This window comes from Theropithecus gelada, chromosome 1, assembly GCF_003255815.1.
Source record: "Theropithecus gelada isolate Dixy chromosome 1, Tgel_1.0, whole genome shotgun sequence".
NCBI classification, from domain to species: domain Eukaryota; kingdom Metazoa; phylum Chordata; class Mammalia; order Primates; family Cercopithecidae; genus Theropithecus; species Theropithecus gelada.
The window spans coordinates 35,273,482-35,294,108 of NC_037668.1; the positions used below are offsets into that span (position 1 = coordinate 35,273,482).

The following is a 20,627-nucleotide window of genomic DNA, read 5'->3' on the forward strand; positions in this document are numbered from 1 at the left end:
CATGGGCCACCTCTCCGGAAATCCAACGGGGTTTTTTTTTTTTTTTCTCCTGCAGAAAAGGCTTTAGGATTGGCAGTTTAAACAAAACATGTCTATTTGCATACCTTAGGTTTGCATGCATTTGTCTCGAAGTGAGCAACCCTGGGTAAGGAGGCGAAAGTATATGACGATTTGCTCAGAATCTTGTCAGAAAACTGGAGTCTGGGGTAGGGGGTTGTCGACTCAAAGCTGTGTCTCATTTAGGAAACTGAGGCACAGGTAAAAAGTTCTAAAACCTCACAATACTGGGAGAAGTTGTGTTCCAGCCTCCCACCTTGCCCCAAAATGCCAGGGCTCCCTTTCTAAGCCAGGTGAAGTCACAGAGCGTGGACAGAACCCACAACCGTCCAGAGGAAGGGTCACTGGGTGCCACCTGGTTTGCATCTGTGCCTTCGTCCTGCCCAGTTCCTGAGTTGGACCGCAGGCCCGGAATGTCAAGGCAAACAGTCCTGCTTCAGCCACTGGGCTCCAAGTCCCACCCCTTTCGGGGGCATGAAGTTAGGAAGCATCCGGCAGCTGCCTTCTATTTAAGCAACTGGCCTCCTTAGAGGCCACTCCTTGGCCATGCCGGGTGCGGGCGTCTGGCCAGCATGCTGCTCTGCACAGCTTGCCTGGTCGGCCTGCAGCTTCTCATTTCCTGCTGCTGGGCCTTTGCCTGCCATAGCACTGAGCCTTCTCCTGACTTCACCCTCCCCGGGGATTACCTCCTGGCAGGCCTGTTCCCTCTCCATTCTGGCTGTCTGCAGGTGAGGCACAGACCCGAAGTGACCCTGTGTGACAGGTGAGTGAGGGGTCAGCAGAGCCACACTTAGTGGGACCCCTGGCTATAGGACCCCTCTGCCTGCCATCCTCAGCCAGGACCTTGCCTCTGCCTTTGCCACTTGAACTGTCTCCAGGCCTTGTCCATCAATCCGCTTGCCACCTGAGTGCTGGCTAGACCTTCCTAGACACTTCAGCCAGCTTCCAATTATTTCGCCCTTGCTGTTAGAATGTGTTGTAACTCCTTTGAAATTGGTTCTTGACTTTGTACTGTACCTAGATGGCCAGGCCTAAGCAAGGGCGTCCTTTTCCCTCTTCTATCTTCTCTCCACTCCTACCCATGTTCAAAGCTCCCTAGAGTCCCAGATGACAAGTATGGTTCTCCATAGGGTGGCAAGGTAAGACACATCCCATTAGATGCTTTAGGAGCTTAGGTTGGTGCCATCGTGAAGTCAACAATCTAGGTAGAGGGGAACTACTGCTTTTATTTATTTATATTTTATTTATTTTTTATTTTTTTGAGATGGAGTCTCGCTCTGTCATCCAGGCTGGAGTGCAGTGGCACAATCTTGACTCACTGGAACCTCCTCCTCCTGGGCTCAAGTGATTCTCATGCCTTAGCATCGGGAGTAGCTGGAATTATAGGTGTGTGCCACCACACCTGGCTAAATTTTTGTATTTTTCGTAGAGACAGGGGTTTCACCACGTTGGTCAGGCTAGTCTCGAACTCCCAACCTCAGGTAATCCGCCTACCTCGGCTTCCCAAAGCACTGGGATTATGAGTGTGAGCCACCACGCCCAGCCTGCTTTTCTTTTCTTTCCTTTTTTTTTGTTTGAGACCGAGTCTTGCTCTGTCGCCCAGGCTGGAGTGCAGTGGCACTATCTCGGCTCACGGCAAGCTCCGCCTCCCGGGTTCACGCCATTCTCCTGCCTCAGCCTCCCGAGTAACTGGGACTACAGGCGCCCACCACCTTGCCCGGCTAGTTTTTTGTATTTTTTAGTAGAGACGGAGTTTCACCATGTTAGCCAGGATGGTCTTGATCTCCTGACCTCATGATCCGCCCACCTCGGCCTCCCAAAGTGGGAGTGGTGGCATGCGCCTGTAATCCCAGTTACTTGGGAGGCTGAGGAAGGATAATTGCTTGAACCTGGGAGGTGGAGGTTGCAGTGAGCAGAGATCACACCATTGCACTGGTCAACGTGTGAAACCCCGTCTCTACTAAAAATACGAAAATTAGATGGATGTGTGGGTGCATACCTGCAATCCCAGCTACTCTGGAGGCTGAGGCAGGAGAATTGCTTGAACTGGGATCGGGGGCGTGGAGGTTGCAGTGAGCCGAGATCGTGCCATTACACTCCAGCCTGGGCAACAAGGCCACAAGAGTGAAACTCTGTGTCAAAAAAAAAAAAAAAGAGAGAGAGAGAGAGAAAAAAAAAAGCCAGGTGCGGTGGTTCAGTGTAATCCCAGCACTTTGGGAGGCCAAGGTGGGCAGATCACCTGAGGTCAGGAGTTCGAGACAGCCTGACCAACATGGAGAAACCCCCTCTCTATTAAATATACAAAATTAGCCGGGCATGGTGGCATATACCTGTAATCCCAGCTACTCGGGAGACTGAGGCCGGAGAATCACTTGAACCCGGGAGGCAGAGGTTGCAGTGAGGCGAGATTGTGCCATTGCACCACAGCCTGGGCAACAAGAGCAAAACTCCATCTTGTAAGGTTAGCCGAGAGAAAAAACGAGTAGACCCAAAGTCAGGCAAGCAAGTTTATTAACCTGCTGGGCTGCCCCACAGCAATCCGAGGAAGCAGCAGCCCGGGCTTACAGACTAGAGGGTATAAGTATATTTTAGGGAGGGCGCAGGGGCGCCTAGGGACTGTTTCTGGGTAAAACCACTTCCTGGTTGATGGGCAGATGTTAGGGGGAAAAAACAACAGCTGGGGAACATCTGCCTTGGCGGAGGACCTGTAGGCGGTGAGAAAAAAAGGGGACAGAGAAAAACGGGGTGGGGAAAACATCCGCCTTGGCGGAGGGCCTTTGCTGGGTTGGGTCCCTAACATTCCAGCCTTTAATAGGTAATAGAGAAGGGGTGTCGTTGCCTTCTGACTGCTTCTAGCTGAAGAGGGGAGATGTTTATGGAGAAAGGCTGTGGGGTTGGTACAGTTGTTCTTGAAGCCGCTGGTATTCTTGAAGTAGCATCATGTCTTGTACTGACCCATCGAGAGCGAGCGAGGGCTGTTAGCACGTTGTCACCTCTCACGATGGGCGAAGGCTCTAATACGGTCCCGTAAAAACTGGGTAAGGAGATGTAGGAGGCACGGGCCAAATGCTAAAAGGAGAAAAAGGGTTATGGCAGGGCCCAGGAGGGGCATTAGCCAGGGTGCCTAGGGGTTACGAAACCTTTGGGGCCAGGAGTCTGAAAGGCGCTGCCTGATTTCAGAAGCCCTTTCATTTAACCATCAGGCTGCATCTCGTACTAGTCCTGACTGGTTAGTATAGAAACAGCACTTGTCTCCTAAGAAGATGCACAGTCCACTTTTTTCGGCAGTGAGGAGATCTAAACCTCAACGGTTTTGAAGTGACACTGCTGCTAAAGAGTCTATTCAGGGCTGGGCATGGTGGTTCACGCCTGTAATCCCAGCACTTTGGGAGGCCGAGGCGGGCGGATCACAAGGTCAGGAGATCGAGACCATCCTGGCTAACACGGTGAAGCCCCGTCTCTACGAAAAATACAAAAAATTAGCTGGGCATGGTGGCAGGTGCCTGTGGTCCCAGCTACTTGGGAGGCTGAGGCAGGAGAATGGCCTGAATCTGGGAGGCGGAGCTTCCAGGGAGCCCAGCTGGCGCCATTGCACTCCAGCCTGGGCGACAGAGTGAGACTCTGTCTCAAAAAAGAAAAAAAAGTCAGGCCGGGCGCGGTGGCTCAAGCCTGTAATCCCAGCACTTTGGGAGGCCGAGATGGGTGGATCACGAGGTCAGGAGATCGAGACCATCCTGGCTAACACGGTGAAACCCCGTCTCTACTAAAAAATACAAAAAACTAGCCGGGCGAGGTGGCGGACGCCTGTAGTCCCAGCTACTCGGGAGGCTGAGGCAGGAGAATGGCGTAAACCCAGGAGGCGGAGCTTGCAGTGAGCTGAGATCCAGCCACTGCACTCCAGCCTGGGCGACAGAGCAAGACTCCATCTCAAAAAAAAAAAAAAAAAAAAAAGTCTATTTGGGACTGGAGAATAAGGATAGATTCAGCTGTGTCTTGTAGGCTGTCCAAGCGATCTTTTGAGAGAGCATGATAGTAGGACAGAGAGGTGGACAAGTGTTGGGGTGATAAGGCCCAACACCAGACCATGGGGGCTACGAAGTCCAGTGGAGTCAAAGGAATAAGAAAAGATGAGAGAAAGTGGGACCAGGGGACCAACTCTAGTATGGAGGCTGCAAAGGACCTGAGCTCTGGGAGCCCACGCTATTTATTGGTGATCAAACAAAGAAACAGGTGGCGAGGATGTGGGGGTTGAAAGGAAGCACTGTATCAAGTGCATGAGCTGCAGCTGTGAGGGTGTAGCATTTTCTTTGAAACATATGGCTACTTGAGATAATGGGAGTGCTATAAGCAAGGAGCCAGCAAGTCTAGAAACATTCCAAAGGCCACGAGGGTTTTTTTCTTTTCTTTGTTTTTTTGAGACAGAGTCTTGCTCCCTTGTGCAGGCTAGACTGTAATGGTGCAATCTTGGCTCACTGCAAGCTCCGCCTCCCAGGTTCACGCCATTCTCCTGCCTCAGCTTCCCGAGTAGCTGGGACTACAGGTGCCCGCCACCACGCTCGGCTAATTTTTTGTGTTTTTAGTAGAGACGGGGTTTCTCCATGTTAGCCAGTATGGTCTCAATCTTCTGACCTAGTGATCCGCCCTCCTCGGCCTCCCAAAGTGCTGGGATTACAGACGTGAGCCACGGCGCCCGGCCAGGCCATGAGGGGTTTTAGACCCTGGACCCTGGACATGTTCCAAGACTCTTTTACATTATGTCAGACATGCAAGCCTGCCTCAGCTTCTCTCCCATCACTCAGCTTTTCTCCCAACAGACAAGCCTGCTATCCTTGTTCCTGTTGCAGTAGTAATTCCTAGTCCTATAAGCAGGCGTATTAGCTGTACAGCTCTGCGTTGACGGACTCGAGCTTTAATAGGGATTGGTAAACTCTGATTTCCAGGGGCAATGTCAATTTTGGGGTTTAAGAAGACTAGGGTGCAGGTGCCAGTCCAATTGGTAGGGAGGCAGACATAGGTTGAGGTTCCACACAAGAAAGATATACCTTGGCTGGGCAGAAAGAACTGGTTATGTATACTGAAAAAGCATGTGAGTTTATTGTTTTCATTCTCCCACATGCCTAGAGTGCTTGCTAAGGCGGCTCCAGTGAGTGGCTGAAAAGGAGTTGCAGGGATAATTGGAGTGGCTCCTCGTGTTTTATTCTCCCATTGGAGAAAGCATTGTTTTGTGTCTACCAGGAGCCATTCGAAAGAGTAATTGAAAGAGGGTATAAAGAGGCATTTGGCCGGGATGGGAGCCGTGCTGCAAGAGGTCCATGGGTGAATGGCCATACAGCCTGTATGTCTGCCATTACAAAATCTTGACTGTTTAGTAAAGAGCTGGTGGTGACTTTTGGGGGTCCTGAAAAGTGGACGAGTTGTTTAAATTCGGCCGTTTTGGTGACCTTAAAATTTTGGTGGTCGTTTGGGGCTTGAAGCTGTAAGGTATGGTTACATTGATGGGACAGTAAGTGACCTAAAGGCAGACCTGAGGGCAGGTTACATTGGATACACACAGGGGCTTGGAAAGTCAGACCGGTGTCAGTGGTCGCAGGGCCGCGAATGGGCTTGTCATTACTTGTATATTGGGTAAGGCTGGAGATATAGGAGCGTAAAAGTTGTACTATGCGCCCTGTCAGAGTGTTTTTTGTCATATCTGTGACAGAAAATTTAGCCAATGACTGCATGTCTGAAAGTTGTAAAGGGCTTTTCCCTTCATAACGGGGGTGATAGGTTAACTTAGTAAGAACCCAGTCTTTTGAGGGAACAGGGGTGGCAACATAGGTGGTAGTTAATAGGGAGATACAAAGCCAGCAGTCTTTTGCTAGGATGGGGTTGGACTGGTTTAGTAGGCAGGGAGTTAAGCTAAGGGTCTTGTAGAGGTAGCTGGGTAGTATTGGAAGGGGAGGTGTGGCTATGTGGGGCAGCCAATGGATTAGGAGAGTTAGATAGGCAAAGAGTAAGTAGGAAAGTAAATAAGTGCATTTCATCTGGGGAAAAGTCATATAGGGTGCCTTGAAAGAAGAGGTCATCTATCCACTCTAAAAGAGAGTCCAGAGTGGGAGTTTGGAGCTGAAACCAGGAGATGTCTTGGTGGAGAGGATGAAGAGGGTGAAGTGGCAAGGTAGGCAGGAACAGGGCATTTGAGAGATATCAGGAATGTACTTGCGATTGTCAGGAGGAGAAAGAGGAGTCTGGGTATTGTTTAAGTGTCTGCTTTATGGACAGGCATGAGGCAGAGTTTAGTTGGGCCAAGGAGGGTACTGGAGAATTGGCGGAAGGCAATAGGTGGGTCAGCTGTAGGCGGATCAGTTGTAGGAGCCCTTTTTAATCTAGAAAGTTGGTACCAAGAAGCATGTCCTGAGAGTTTGGCTGCAGTGGGGATTGTGAGGATGATGTGGAAAGGGGCTTCCCACTTAGACCTGGTGCTGGTCGGGTTAAGAGTTTTTAAGAAGACATGCTTTCCTGGAAGGAGAGTCTGGTTGGTGGAGCCTTCATGGGGTTTTGGGAGGGCCTGGTCAGCTTGTTCACGGAGGAGATGGTGGATGAGAGAGAGTGTTGGGAGGTATTCTCCTAGCTGAGAGTTAGAAGGGGGCCTGTTTTGTAAGAGGAAAGGGCGTCCATACATTAACTCAAATGGACTGAGGAAAGAGGGTGCTTTTGGGCTGGCTCTGATGTGTACTAGGGCTATGGGCAGAAGGGAGGTCCAGCATTTTGGACTTCCAAGAGTGAGTTTGGTTAACTGAGTTTTAAGGACGCCATTTGCCCTTTCAACTTTTCCTGATGACTGGGGTTGATATGGGATATGGAGGCGCCACTGGACACTGAGGGACTGAGAAACCTGTTGGCTGATTTGGGAGATGAAGCTAGGAGTTGGACTCCTAATTATGTTACTGTTGCGGTGGAGAGTTGTACTTTGGAGGGGGAGACCCTATACGCTTTGTTAGCAAGAAAGTTTAGAAGGGTAATAGTGTGAGTCTGAGAGTCTTCTAGGGAGGGACTACAGAGGAGGAGGTCATCCACATATTGAAGAAGACGGCTGGGGGAAAGGTCTAAGGAGGTAAGGTCTTGGGCTAGGGCTTGCCCAAAGAAATGAGGACTATCCCTGAAGCCTTGGGGAAGGACAGTCCATGTGAGTTGCTGTGATTGGAGGGTGTCAGGGTCAGCCCAGGTGAAGGCAAAGAGGTTTTGGGAATCAGGATGTAGGGGAATGGTAAAGAAGGCATCTTTTAGGTCAATAGCAGTGTAGTGGGTGGTATTGGAGGGGATGAGAGAGAGAAGTGTATACAGGTTAGGGACTACGGGGTGAATATGGAGGACGGCCTGATTAATGGCTCGGAAGTCTTGAATGAGTTGGTATGAGCCGTCTGAGTTTTTAACAGGGAGGATGGGGATGTTACATGGAGAGTGTGTTGGCTGAAGAATACCATGTGAGCAGAGCTTGTTTACAATGGGCTGTAGACCCTTTTGGTGGGTTAGGGAAATGCGGTATTGGGGGATATTGGAGAATTTGGAGGGGTCTTTTAGCTGGATTTTGATGGGGTCATAGTGAGCAGTTAGGGAAGGGGTGGTAGTATCCTACAGTATTGAGTTCATAAGAGAGGAAGGAAGTGGGTGCCGGGGAGAGGGGTCAGGGACTGGACTGGAGGAGAGGAGTAGGAGGGACTCAGGTCCTCCTACTTTCTTGTTGGGGGAGACAAGAAAAGGTGATACAAGCCTTGAATTTGGCAAAAAGTCTCAGCCTAGAATGGGGATGGGGCAATGAGGCATGATACGGAAAGACTGTGAGAAAATGGTATTGAATAGGGAATAAGTAAGAGGTCTGGTGGCACTTGGATGCTAGATGAGTCTGTCAACCCCCACAACTGAGATTGAGAAGGGAGAATTGGTACTGAGAATTCAGGCAAGGCTGAGTAGGTGGCCCTGGTATTGATTAAAAAGGAGATTGGTGGCCGGGCGCGGTGGCTCAAGCCTGTAATCCCAGCACTTTGGGGGGCCGAGACGGGCGGATCACAAGGTCAGGAGATCGAGACCATCCTGGCTAACACGGTGAAACCCCGTCTCTACTAAAAAATACAAAAAACTAGCCGGGCAAGGTGGCGGGCCTCTGTAGTCCCAGCTACTCGGGAGGCTGAGGCAGGAAAATGGCATAAACCCGGGAGGCAGAGCTTGCAGTGAGCTGAGATCCAGTCACTGCACTCCAGCCTGGGTGACAGCGAGAGTCCGTCTCAAAAAATAAATAAATAAATAAAGGAGATTGGCTTACCTGCTACTAGCATAGTTACCCTGGGCTTTGATGCATTGATGGCAGTTGGGGCTGGGGGCCCTGCGACTTGTCCGTTCTCAGAAGCTAGGTCAAGGAGTTGCGGGAGCGTAAGCGATTCTTCACTTTTTGTCTCGCTGAAGGGGAGGTGGTTCTGAGGTGCAGGCTTTTCTGTCCATCTGTTGAGATGACGGTCAGACTTCTAGTGGCCTGTCTGCTGGCAGACTGGGCAAGGGCTCTTCAGCACTTGTGGGTTAGGACATGCCTGCGCCCAGTGGCCATCTTTGCCACACTTAAAGCAGTGCCTGGGAGGATTACTGCTATCGGGTCTTTTGTGCCCTTGGGTACTATGGCTATGTTGACAGATAGCCACAGCTAGAAGCTGGTATTTAGCGTGATCTCTCTCTTTAGGCTCTATCTAATTTACTTTGCTCATCCCTGTTATTGAAGACTTTGAAAGCCAGGTTAAGGAGGTCTTGTTGTGAGGTTTGAGGGCCACCTTCAGCCTTTTTAAGTTTGCACCAGGTGTCGGGGCAGATTGGGAGATAAAACAGGTATTAAGAACAACAGTTCTTTCTCGGGAGGAAGGGTCGACGCAAGTATATTTTTGGAGAGCCTCTGTAAGGCGGAAAGGAATTGGGCAGGATTTTCATCTGCCTTTTGGGAAATGTCTTAAGGTTTTCAAAATTTACAGCCTTATAGGCAGCTTTGTTAAGGCCTGCAATGAGGCGGGTAATCATATGGTTACGGGATGCCCGGCCAGGGTCTGTGGGTTGGTACTCCCAGGAAGGCTCTTCCTGGGGAACAGCAGTGACTCCTATGGGCTTAGTAGGATCTTACCGATGAAGATTGGTGGCGTGTGCCTGGGCTGCGAGACACAATCTTTCCTTCTTTTCTGGAAGGAGGGTGGAAGAGAGGATGATGTAGAGATCATGCCAAGTGAGTTCATAAGATGGGGTAAGATATTTAAATTATTTGTTATAAGTTTTGGAATTGGAGCAGAGGGACCCAAGATGTTTTCCAATTTGGGAGAGGTCAGAGAGGGAGAAAGGGACGTGGACACGGACAATCCCCTCAGCTCCTGCCACTTCCCGGAGGGAACGTGAGGGGGCTGGTTAAGGGGCATGTTGGGCCTGAGAACGGGTAAGGGGTAGAGATGGTGAGGATTCGGAGTCAGAGGCAGGGTGGTTGGAGAGAGGGGGAGAAGGGGGCAGAATAGGAACGGTGACATAAGGTGGGGGATTCGGGTGGTTTAATGGAGGACCATGATGGTGGCGAGGAGGGGGAAATTGGCGGGGTTAAAAGAAGAGGAGTCATTGACTGGGGCTGTAGGAAGAGTGGCAGAGGGCAAGTTGGGTTTGGAGCAGGCGAGGAGGATTTGGAAAGTAGAACAGGACTGGCAGAGAGAAGGGTGGCTACAGAGAGTGAAGAAAGCCTGAACATAAGGAATCCCGGACCATTTCCCATTGCGGTGGCAAAAGTTGTCTAAGTCTTTTTTTTTTTTTTTTTTGAGAGGGAGTCTCGCACTGTCGCCCAGGCTGGAGTGCAGTGGCCGGATCTCAGCTCACTGCAAGCTCCGCCTCCCGGGTTCACGCCATTCTCCTGCCTCAGCCTCCCTATAGCTGGGACTACAGGCGCCCGCCACCTCGCCCGGCTATTTTTTTTGTATTTTTTAGTAGAGACGGGGTTTCACCGTGTTAGCCAGGATGGTCTCGATCTCCTGACCTCGTGATCCGCCCGTCTCGGCCTCCCAAAGTGCTGGGATTACAGGCTTGAGCCACTGCGCCCGGCCAGTTGTCTAAGTCTTTAAGTACGTTGAAATTGAAAGTGCGGTTTTCGGGCCATTGGGAGCTCTTGTCTAATCTGTATTGAGGCCAGGCAGTATTAGAGTAGAAAAGCAGCTTCTTAGGATGGACCTTTGAACGGAGCCTGAGGACATTGAGGTTGCACAGAAGATACCCAAGAGGGATGGTCTTAGGAAGCGTAGAATGAGAAACTCCTATGGTGAATGGAGTGGGGTGGGTAGGGGAAGAAGAGACTGCTGGTCAACAAGGATGGCAGGAGAGGGTGTCCCCTGTCCTGGAAGCCCTGTCCAGAATAGAGGAGGTAGCCACTGAGTCAGGCATCCCTGAAATGGAGAAGCCAGAGGCCTGGAGGCCAGAGGAAGCCCTTGGTTGCCAACAGTGGGAGAGTCCGAGAAATCCTCCAGGTCTTCGGCAGGTTCGGGAAGGGGAGGGTGGCCAGGAGAGAGGTGGGATGAGGGGGAAAGGCTCTAGCACACAGCCCGCGAGGAGGGAGGGAAGGAGAGAGTGAGAGAGAGAGAGAGAGAGAGAGACAGAAAGTCCTCTGGGGACTCCCGGCCAGAGCCTACCCATTCCTGGTTTTCGGCACTGAAATATAAGGTTAGCCGAGAGAAAGAACGAGTAGACCCAAAGTCAGGCAAGCAAGTTTATTAACCTGCTGGGCTGCTCCACAGCAATCAGAGGAGGCAGCAGCCCAGGCTTAAAGACTAGGGGGTATAAGTATATTTTAGGGAGGGAGTGGGAGCTGTTTCTGGGTAAAGCCACATCCTGGTTGATGGGCAGATGTTAGGAGAAAAAAACAACAGCTGGGGAACATCCGCCTTGGCAGAGGGCCTGCAGGTGGTGAGAAAAGCAGGAGATGAAGAAAAACAAACAGGTGGGGGGAGGGAACATCTGCCTTGGCAGAGGGCCTTTGCTGGGTTGGGTCCCTAACACATCTCAAAAAAAAAAAAAAAAAAGCCTGAAGTTTCTGTATAAGGAGGGACTTGAGGGAATTCTGCCTCCATAGCGTCTTAGGACTGAAGAGCATAGTAACATCAATTCTTTACAGAATGTCCAGCCTGCTGGTCTGTCCTGCAAAATTTGAACTTGCCAGCCCTCACAATGTGAACCAATTCCTTAAACTAAATTTCTCACTCACTCTCTCTCTCTGGAAAACACTGACTAATGTAGCAGGTTTCTCTGCTCCAGGACCTCAGGACCTTTTTGATGCTAATATGCTTCTCCATCAGGGCCAGCTTGTTCCTCCTGCTGAGCTTCAGAGCCCTTGTTGAAGTTGTGGTTTGGGGAACTGGACCGATGACCTCAAAGGTTCCCTTCTACGCCCAAGCCTCAGAGTCTAGGAGGCCAGAGGGTTTCAGCAGGGCCTTGTCCTTCTTAGCTCTCTCTGCTTGGCTTTCTCCACAGGACTGGTGGCTTCAATGAGCATGGCTACCACCTCTTCCAGGCTATGCGGCTTGGGGTTGAGGAGATAAACAACTCCACGACCCTGCTGCCCAACGTCACCCTGGGGTACCAGCTGTACGATGTGTGCTCTGACTCTGCCAATGTGTACGCCACGCTGAGCGTGCTCTCCCTACCAGGGCCACGCCACATAGAGCTCCAAGGAGACCTTCTCCGCTATTCCCCTAAGGTGTTGGCGGTGATTGGGCCTGACACCACCAACCGTGCTGCCACCACAGCCGCCCTGCTGAGCCCTTTCCTGATGCCCCTGGTAAGCTGGAGCCTCAGACCTTTGCCCATCTCCCTTCAGGCAAGTCTGGGCTGGGGCATGTGGGCAAGAGCTGCTGTCCCCTCAAGGTTGCCTGCCCCCGGATCTCTTGGGTGGTCACTGCTCTTTAGTCACAAGTCAGGGGTCCCTGCCCAGCGTGGTTCTGGCCCCAGCCTTCCAGATACCTGCCTCCACTCTCATGGGAAAACCCATTCTGCTTGGGAACTGCTGCCACTCAGCTGCACCCCTACTGCCCTCCACTCCCCTCCTCCCTCCAGAGGTTCCATTGCCTTTGTTAGGAATGGACACACTGGACGGGCACTGTGGCTCATGCCTGTAATCCCTTGGGGAGGCTGGGCAGATCTCTTGAGGCCAGGAGTTTGAGACCAGCCTGGCCAATATGGCGAAACCCCATCTCTACTAAAAATACAAAAGTTAACCGAGAGTGGTGGTGTGTGCCTGTAATCCCAGCTACTTGGGAGGCTGAGGCAGGAGAATTGCTGGAACCTGGGAGGTGGAGGTTGCAGTGAGCCAAGATTGTGCCACTGCACTCAAGCCTAGGTGACAGAGTGATGCCTTGTCCCCCCCCCCCACCACCCCCAAAAAAGGACACCCTTTGCTTCCCACCCCATAGACTGCTCCACATGATCCCAGTCTCTCCTGACTGCCTTTCCTTCTTCCCTCCTGGCTCAGAGGTGCTGACATCCCTCACCTTGCTGAGATCAGTCCTGTCCCTGTGCTTATTCTTGCCCTGTACCTTGGGCCACAGCCCCTCCTTGGCTTATGGATTCTTCCCCATGGGTTCCTGCCTGGCCTGTGGTTGCCGTCATCCCTCTCCCTCCTCTAGGCTCTCTACACTGAGCACTGACTCTCTGCCCCTTCCCATGGAAGCTTCCTGCTGGCTTCTCCCTCCCCTCATTGCCTCTCAGCCCCTGAGGGCTGCCCCCGCCACTCTTGCTTTTGCTGTGAGCTGGGGCACCTTCTAGGTCTCCAAATCCTACTTTGCAGTCCTTTATCTTAGGTGACTTCTTTTTTTTTTTTTTTTTTTTTTGAGACGGAGTCTCACTCTGTCGCCCAGGCTACAGTACAGTGGCGTGATCTTGGCTCACTGCAAGCTCTGCTTCCAGGGTTCACGCCATTTTCCTGCCTCGGCCTCCTAAGTAGCTGGGACTACAGGTGCCTGCCACCACACCTGGCTAATTTTTTGTAATTTTAGTAGAGACAGGGTTTCACCATGTTAGCCAGGATGGTCTTGATCTCCTGACCTCGTGCCAGCCTCAGCCTCCCAAAGTGCTGGGATTACAGGTGTGAGCTACGGCACCCGGCCTATCTTAGGTGAATTCTTTGTGATTTTTTTTTTTTTTTTTTTTGAGACAGTCTCACTCTGATGCCCAGGCTGGAATGCAGTGGCACAATGTTGGCTCACTGTCTCCCAGGCTCAAGCGATCCTCCCACTTCATACTCCCAAGTAGCTGGGCCCACAGGCATGTGCCACCATGCCTGGCTAATTTTTGTATTTTTTGTAGAGATGGAGGTCTCACTATGTTGCCTAGACTGGCCTGGAACTCCTGGGCTCAAGCAATCCACCTGCCTTGGCCTCCCAAAGTGATGAGATTACAGGCATGAGCCACCGTGCCCTTTGTGACATTTTAGACCAGTCCTCCTATGAGAGTCTTTCCTTGGAATTTATGCCCCCCCAGCCCCCTACCCGTGCCTGGCTTTCACTTGCAGCCCTTCTCTCCTTTTGTCCCACTTCCTCTGAAGAGGCAGGTGATTCCCCGGAGCAAGTTTCACCCTCCTCTCCTCCCCTTTTCCAGTTCCCAGGCAGGCTGTGGGCTCATGGCTCAACTTCCCATTCTCAGTCCCCTCCCCTCTGATCTGAGCCCCTGATGCTGGCCCAACCTCACCATATCATGGACCCAGCAGAGCGCAGATTGACCTTACCTCCCTACACAACAAAAGCCTCTTTTCTTCCTGTATTGGCCCCACCCCTCTGGTGGAGGGTAGTGATGGAGCAGCCATCACCCGAGTCCTGCCCACTGCCGCTCCTCGTTGCCCTGCTCCCCATCTTTCGTCCTCTCTGGCCTCCTTTTCCACTGCCACAGCCACAGCTGGAATTCAGACCAGCATTATCTCTCAACTAGATTCTTCCATCAGTGTCCTAAGGCTTCCCCCTGGTTCTAGTCTTGAATCTTTTCTAACTCATTCCTCACTGAAGTCAGAGATATGCTCATAAAATGCAAGTCCTGGCCGCTGTGGCTCACGCCTGTAATCCCAGCACTTTGGAAGGCTGAGATGGGCAGCTCATGAGGTCAGGAGTTGGAAACCAGCCTGGCCAACGTGGTGAAACTAAAAATGCAAAAATTAGCTGGTGGTGGTGGCAGGCACCTGTAATCCCAGCTACTCAGGAGGCTGAGGCAGGAGAATTTCTTGAACCCAGGAGGTAGGTGTTGCACTGAGCCGAGATCGTGCCACCGCACTCCAGCCTGGGCGATAGAGCAAGACTCTGTCTCAAAAAAAAAAAGAAAAAATGCAAATCCGAACATAGCACTTCTCTGCGGATGTCCTTAGGCACTCCCTGTAGCTTACAGCAGTGGCCGCCAACCTTTTTGGCATCAGGGACTGGTTTTGTGGAAGACAATTTTTCTATGGACAGGTGTGTGAGGGGTTGGTTTCAGGATGATTCAAGTGCATTACATTTATTGTGTACTTATTTATATTATTACATTGTTTTATTTATATAAATAAATAAATACATAAATATATTTTATTATAAATAAAAAAAAAAATATATATATATATAATTTTTTTTGAGACGGAGTCTCGCTCTGTCGCCCAGGCTGGAGTGCAGTGGCGTGATCTCGGCTCACTGCAACCTCCACCTCCTGGGTTCAAGCAATTCTCCTGCCTCAGCCTCCGAAGTAGCTGGGAGTACAGGTACTCGCCACCATGCCTGGCTAATTTGTGTATTTTTTAGCAGAGACGGGGTTTTGCCATATGGCCAGGCTGGTCTCAAACTCCTGACCTCGTGATCCGCCCACCTCGGCCTCCCAACGATGCTGGGATTACAGGCGTGAGCCACTGCACCTGGCCATCATGTATTAATATAATAAAATAATTCTACAACTCCCCATCATGTAGAATCAGTGGGAGCCCTGAGCTTGTTTTCCTGCAACTAGATGGTCCCATCTGGGGGTGACAGGAGACAGTGACAGGTCATCAGACATTAGATTCTCATAAGTAGCGCGCAACCCAGATCCCTCACATGCGCAGTTCACAGTAGAGTTCACGCTCCTACAAGAATCTGATGCTGCTGCTGATCTGACAGGAAGGGAGCAGCTGTAAATACAGATGAAGCTTTGCTTACTCACAAGTTGCTCACCTCCTCCTGTGAGGCACGGTTCCTAACAGGCCACTGACCTAACTTCTACCCTGACCTACACATGCTTCTCTTCTTCCTTGCAAACTGCCTCCAGCGGAAGTCCCTGAAGGTCCCCAAACACACCAGACTATTTCACTCCTATGCAAGTTTTGTCTCCTTTGCTTGGAATGCATCCCCTCCCCTCTTGTTCCCAGGCAGATTCCCACTCCTTCCCCACAACCCTCCCTGGTGGAGCCTTCGCAGGTGATTTGTCAGTGTCACAGGGTGAGTGGTGCTCTCCTGGTCTCCCCTGCTCCCTGCATCCCCACACCCAGCACAGGCCCAGGCATTGGGGGGCCTTCAGTGGAGACTTATGCCACTGAACTGGCTGAATGGCACATCCCACAGATCAGCTATGGGGCCAGCAGCGAGACGCTCAGCGTGAAGCGGCAGTATCCCTCTTTCCTGCGCACCATCCCCAACGACAAGTACCAGGTGGAGACCATGGTGCTGCTGCTGCAGAGGTTCGGGTGGACCTGGATCTCTCTGGTTGGCAGCAGTGGCGACTATGGGCAGCTAGGGGTGCAGGCACTGGAGAAGCAGGCCACTGATCAGGGGATCTGCATTGCTTTCAAGGACATCGTGCCCTTCTCTGCCCAGGTAGGTGATCAGAGGATGCACCGCCTGATGCGCCACCTGGCCCAGGCCACGGCCACCGTTGTGGTCGTTTTTTCCAACCGGCCATTGGCCAGGGTGTTTTTCGAGTCCGTGGTGCTGGCCAACCTGACTGGCAAGGTGTGGGTCGCCTCAGAGGCCTGGGTCCTCTCCAGGCACATCACTGGGGTGCCCGGGATCCAGCGCATTGGGACGGTGCTGGGCGTGGCCATCCAGAAGAGGACTGTCCCTGGCCTGAAGGCATTTGAAGAAGCCTATGCCCGGGCAGACAAGGGAGCCCCTAGGCCTTGCCACAAGAGCTCCTGCTGCAGCAGCAATCAGGTCTGCAGAGAATGTGAAGCTTTCACGGCACACACGATGCCCAAGCTCAAAGGCTTCTCCATGAGTTCTGCCTACAACGCGTACCGGGCTGTGTATGCAGTGGCCCATGGCCTCCATCAGCTCCTGGGCTGTGCCTCTGGAGTTTGTTCCAGGGGCCGAGTCTACCCCTGGCAGGTAAGAGAGCCCACCCCAGCACCTTCTGTTGGAGAGAACAGCCAATCCTGAGACGAGCAGAGTGGGCACTCTCTGGTCACCCTAAATGCCAAGGGTGATAAATGCGACTAACTTATGGACTGTTTTTTTTTTTGAGACAGAATCTGGCTCTGTTGCCCAGGCTGCAGTGCAGTGATGCGATCTCAGCTCACTGAAACTTCCACCTTCTGGGTTCAAGTGATTCTCCTGCCTCGGCCTCCTGAGTAGCTGGGATTACAAGCACCCACCATGACGCCTAGCTAATCTTTCTTTTTTTTTTTTGAGACGGAGTCTCGCTCTGTTGCCCAGGCTGGAATGCAGTGGCACGATCTCGGCTCACTGCAAGCTCTGCCTCCCAGGTTCACACCATTCTCCTGCCTCAGCCTCCCGAGTAGCTGGGACTACAGGCGCCTGCCAGGATGCCTGGCTAATGTTTTTGTGTTTTTTGTAGAGACGGGGTTTCACCATGATAGCTAGGATGGTCTCGATCTCCTGACCTCGTGATCTGCCTGTCTCGGCCTCCCAAAGTGCTGGGATTACAGGCGTGAACCACTGTGCCCGGCCTAATTTTTTAGTAGAGATGGGGTTTCACCACGTTGGCCAAGCTGGTCTCGAACTCCTGGCATCAAGTGATCCTCCTGCTTCAGCCTCCCAAAATGCTGGGATTACAGGCGTGAGCTCTCTTCTCTTAGACAGATCTTTCTCTCTGATCCTTACCTTCTCTCACCCACTGTGTCTTGGAAGTGTCAAGTGACAAGGTCCAGGGCTAAAACTGTCTGTAAAGGAGCCTTTGTTAGAGGCCTCCTCTCAGGAGGTTGGTGGGGAGGGTTGAGGGGCTTCCTAAGAAGGAAGGGACTATACCTTCCCGATGGGCTGAAACCACCAGGATGGAAACCCAGGAAGCCCCCAGGCCCTTGCTTCTGGGACCATGTAGGTCTGTGCTGTCTATGGTGGCTTTGTGATATGTGTTTCTTTCAGCTTTTGGAGCAGATCCACAAGGTGAATTTCCTTCTACACAAGGACACTGTGATGTTTAATGACAATGGAGACCCCCTCAGTAGCTATAACATAATTGCTTGGGACTGGAGTGGGCCGAAGTGGACCTTCACAGTCCTCGGTTCCTCCACATGGTCTCCAGTTCAGCTAGACATAAATGAGACCAAAATCCAGTGGCATGGAAAGGACAACCAGGTAATGGGGATGTGGTCATTCACCAGGTAACTGCCTTATGGGCAGCCTAGAGTCTGGGGGTGATGCTGACACAGTGTACAGGGAGCAGGAGGGGGACCCCAGGGGTCCAGCTGCCACCACTCTACCCATCCTGGCCAGGGAAGCAGGGAAGACATTCCATAGGCGAGTGTGCAGATGCCCTGGGGTGGAAGTTCACATGACCAGGGGCCCTGCCCTGGGAGTGAGCCGTGAGGGCAGATGCACAGAGATTCTGTTTTCTGTTCCACATGTGAGCTGTCCTTTGACTTGGGCCCCTATGTGTGGCCCCTCTGGCTTCTTACAGGTGCCTAAGTCTGTGTGTTCCAGTGACTGTCTTGAAGGGCACCAGCGAGTGGTTACAGGTTTCCATCCCTGTTGCTTTGAGTGTGTGCCCTGTGGGGCTGGGACCTTCCTTAACAAGAGTGGTGAGTGGGCAATGGAGCAGGCGAGCTACCCAGCACTCCCGGGGGCTGCACGGTGGAGGGAGGCCTCCCTTGGTCCCCATGTGCACATGCCCTGCCTCCGAACCAGGGCCCAGTCACTTGGCTGCCAGTTAGCTTCAGGTTGGAGGACTCCTGCTACCAGACAGAATTCTGATAAAGAGAATCAGCCACTGGGTGCAGTGGCTCATGCCTGTAACCCCAGCACTTTGGGAAGCCAAGGCGGGCGGATCACCTGAGGATCAGGAGTTCGAGACCCGCCTGAGCAACATGGTGAAACCCCATCTCTACTAAAAATACAAAAAAAATTAGCTGGGCGTTGTGGCGCGTGCCTGTAATCCGAGCTATTTGGGAAGATGAGGCAGGAGAATCTCTCGAACCCGGGGGGCAGAGGTTGTGGTGAGCTGAGATTGCACCATTGCACTCCAGCCTGGGCAACAAAAGCAAAACTCCATCCGAAAAAAAAAAAAAGAAAAAGAAAAAGAAAGAATCAGCCAACTGAAATCCTTAGACGGAGGTGTGTCCTCTATTAGATAGCTGTCATCACAACTCCTACAAATGCAATCGTATCCTGAATTCAACCTCTTTCTCTAAATGAATGTAGCTATTGTTCCCTTTGTGCCCTCTTGTCCTACTGTCCCTTCTGTTGCCCATGCCAAAGACAGCTAGCTCCTTGAACAGCTTGGCCTGAATACAGATACTAGCATGTCTGCAACAGAGAAAAAAAACAGCATTCCCCATCCAGCAATGCAAGATCAAGAACAGAGAGCAAATTAAATAGCTAAGGACTCATGTCCTTCGTTGGTGTCCAGGGGCCACATTCTTTCCTTTCACCATCTCTGTAGGGACAGGAATACTTCCCTTCTGTCCTCAGAGGGTCAGGACTCAGAGAAACCACAGAGCAGCAGCTAAGGAAAATGGTTCATGGAAATGCTGGAGAGAGAGAGGGGTTAAAATGCCCTCCCTTGGGAGCAGGCTGCTCCCATTGGATCGTAGCCTCTCTGTTATGTGGGCAGAGCTACCAGGGTAAGGTCCTCCCTAGGGTTTGCAAAACCCTCATGGGATCATGAGCCATATAGAACTGACCTGTGGGTCTCCAGTGTGTAATTAACACAGGCATTTTGAGGAAATGCTTGGCCTCAGGCCCCACTCCCGGCTACCCCCATCCCACCATGCCTAGCACAGTCTAGCTGCCTGGGTACAATTCTCCCAGTATCTTGCAGGCCCCTATTTCCTATTCCTGCTCTGCTCATCTGGCTCTCAGGAACCTTCTTGGCCTTCCCTTTCAGACCTCTACAGATGCCAGCCTTGTGGGAAAGAAGAGTGGGCACCTGAGGGAAGCCAGACCTGCTTCCCGCGCACTGTGGTGTTTTTGGCTTGTCAAGAGCACACCTCTTGGGTGCTGCTGGCAGCTAACACGCTGCTGCTGCTGTTGCTGCTTGGGACTGCTGGCCTGTTTGCCTGGCACCTAGACACCCCTGTGGTGAGGTCAGCAGGGGGCCGCCTGTGCTTTCTTATGCTGGGCTCCCTGGCAGCAGGTAGCGGCAGCCTCTATGGCTTCTTTGGGGAGCCCACGAGGCCTGCATGCTTGCTGCGCCAGGCCCTCTTTGCCCTTGGTTTCACCATCTTCCTGTCCTGCCTGACAGTTCGCTCCTTCCAACTAATCATCATCTTCAAGTTTTCCACCAAGGCACCTACCTTCTACCGCGCCTGGGTCCAAAACCATGGTGCTGGCCTGTTTGTGATGATCAGCTCAGCGGCTCAGCTGCTTATCTGTCTAACTTGGCTGGTGGTGTGGACTCCACTGCCCACTAGGGAATACCAGCGCTTCCCCCATCTGGTGATGCTTGAGTGCACAGAGGCCAACTCCCTGGGCTTCATACTGGCCTTTCTCTACAATGGCCTTCTCTCCATCAGTGCCTTTGCCTGCAGCTACCTGGGCAAGGACTTGCCAGAGAACTACAACGAGGCCAAATGTGTCACCTTCAGCCTGCTCTTCAACTTCATGTCCTGGATCGCCTTCTTCACCACGGCTAGCGTCTACGACGGCAAGTATGTGCCCGCGGTCAACATGCTGGCTGGGCTGAGCAGCCTGAGCAGCGGCTTCGGCGGGTATTTTCTGCCCAAGTGCTACGTGATCCTCTGCCGCCCAGACCTCAACAGCACAGAGCACTTCCAGGCCTCCATTCAGGACTACACGAGGCACCGCGGCTCCACCTGACCAGTGGGGTCAGCAGGCATAGCTGGTAGCTTTCTCTGTCCTGAGGGTCGAAGGTCAAGCAGGCCAGGGCTGTTTGGGAGGTCTTTGGGCACCTCAGTCTGGGGTTGGGACGTATAAGCGCCCGGGAGAGCCCAGACCAGGCTCCGGGCTGCCAATAAAGAAGTGAAATGCGTATCTGGTCTCCTGTCGGGGAAGAGGGTGAGGTGCCGCGGATTCAAGTCTGAACCCAGAACCTGGAAAAGGCTTGGTGCCCAGCTTGACGTTGCTAGGCAACCCCGGAGGCGGGCCCAGCGCCAAAAGAACAGGGCGTGGCCTCATCCCCTCATCCCATTGGCCGTT

General features: G+C 52.2%; 1 protein-coding gene across 2 annotated transcripts; it reads left to right on the top strand.

Annotated features, from left to right (window-relative positions):
- The first annotated feature begins 190 nt into the window (after positions 1 to 190).
- On the top strand, positions 191 to 20,460 carry TAS1R1 (taste 1 receptor member 1). Of its 2 annotated transcripts, XM_025363872.1 has the most exons (6): positions 191 to 820; positions 11,566 to 11,872; positions 15,639 to 16,400; positions 17,397 to 17,609; positions 17,932 to 18,052; positions 19,357 to 20,460. In XM_025363872.1, exons 1-6 carry the CDS (start codon positions 630 to 632, stop codon positions 20,286 to 20,288), a joined length of 2,526 nt encoding a protein of 841 aa, XP_025219657.1. In that variant the 5' UTR covers positions 191 to 629; the 3' UTR covers positions 20,289 to 20,460. The 2 variants fall into 2 exon arrangements, with proteins under 2 accessions (XP_025219657.1, XP_025219667.1); XM_025363882.1 differs by lacking the exon at positions 15,639 to 16,400.
- Positions 20,461 to 20,627: the final 167 nt, after the last annotated feature.

Coding starts and splice junctions, on each gene's coding strand:
- TAS1R1 (XM_025363872.1), top strand. CDS start 630: ATGCTGCTCTGCACAGCTTGCCTGGTCGGCCTGCAGCTTCTCATTTCC. Junction 16,401..17,396: donor GCCGAGTCTACCCCTGGCAG/GTAAGAGAGCCC, acceptor TGTTTCTTTCAG/CTTTTGGAGCAGATCCACAA. Junction 18,053..19,356: donor GACCTTCCTTAACAAGAGTG/GTGAGTGGGCAA, acceptor CTTCCCTTTCAG/ACCTCTACAGATGCCAGCCT.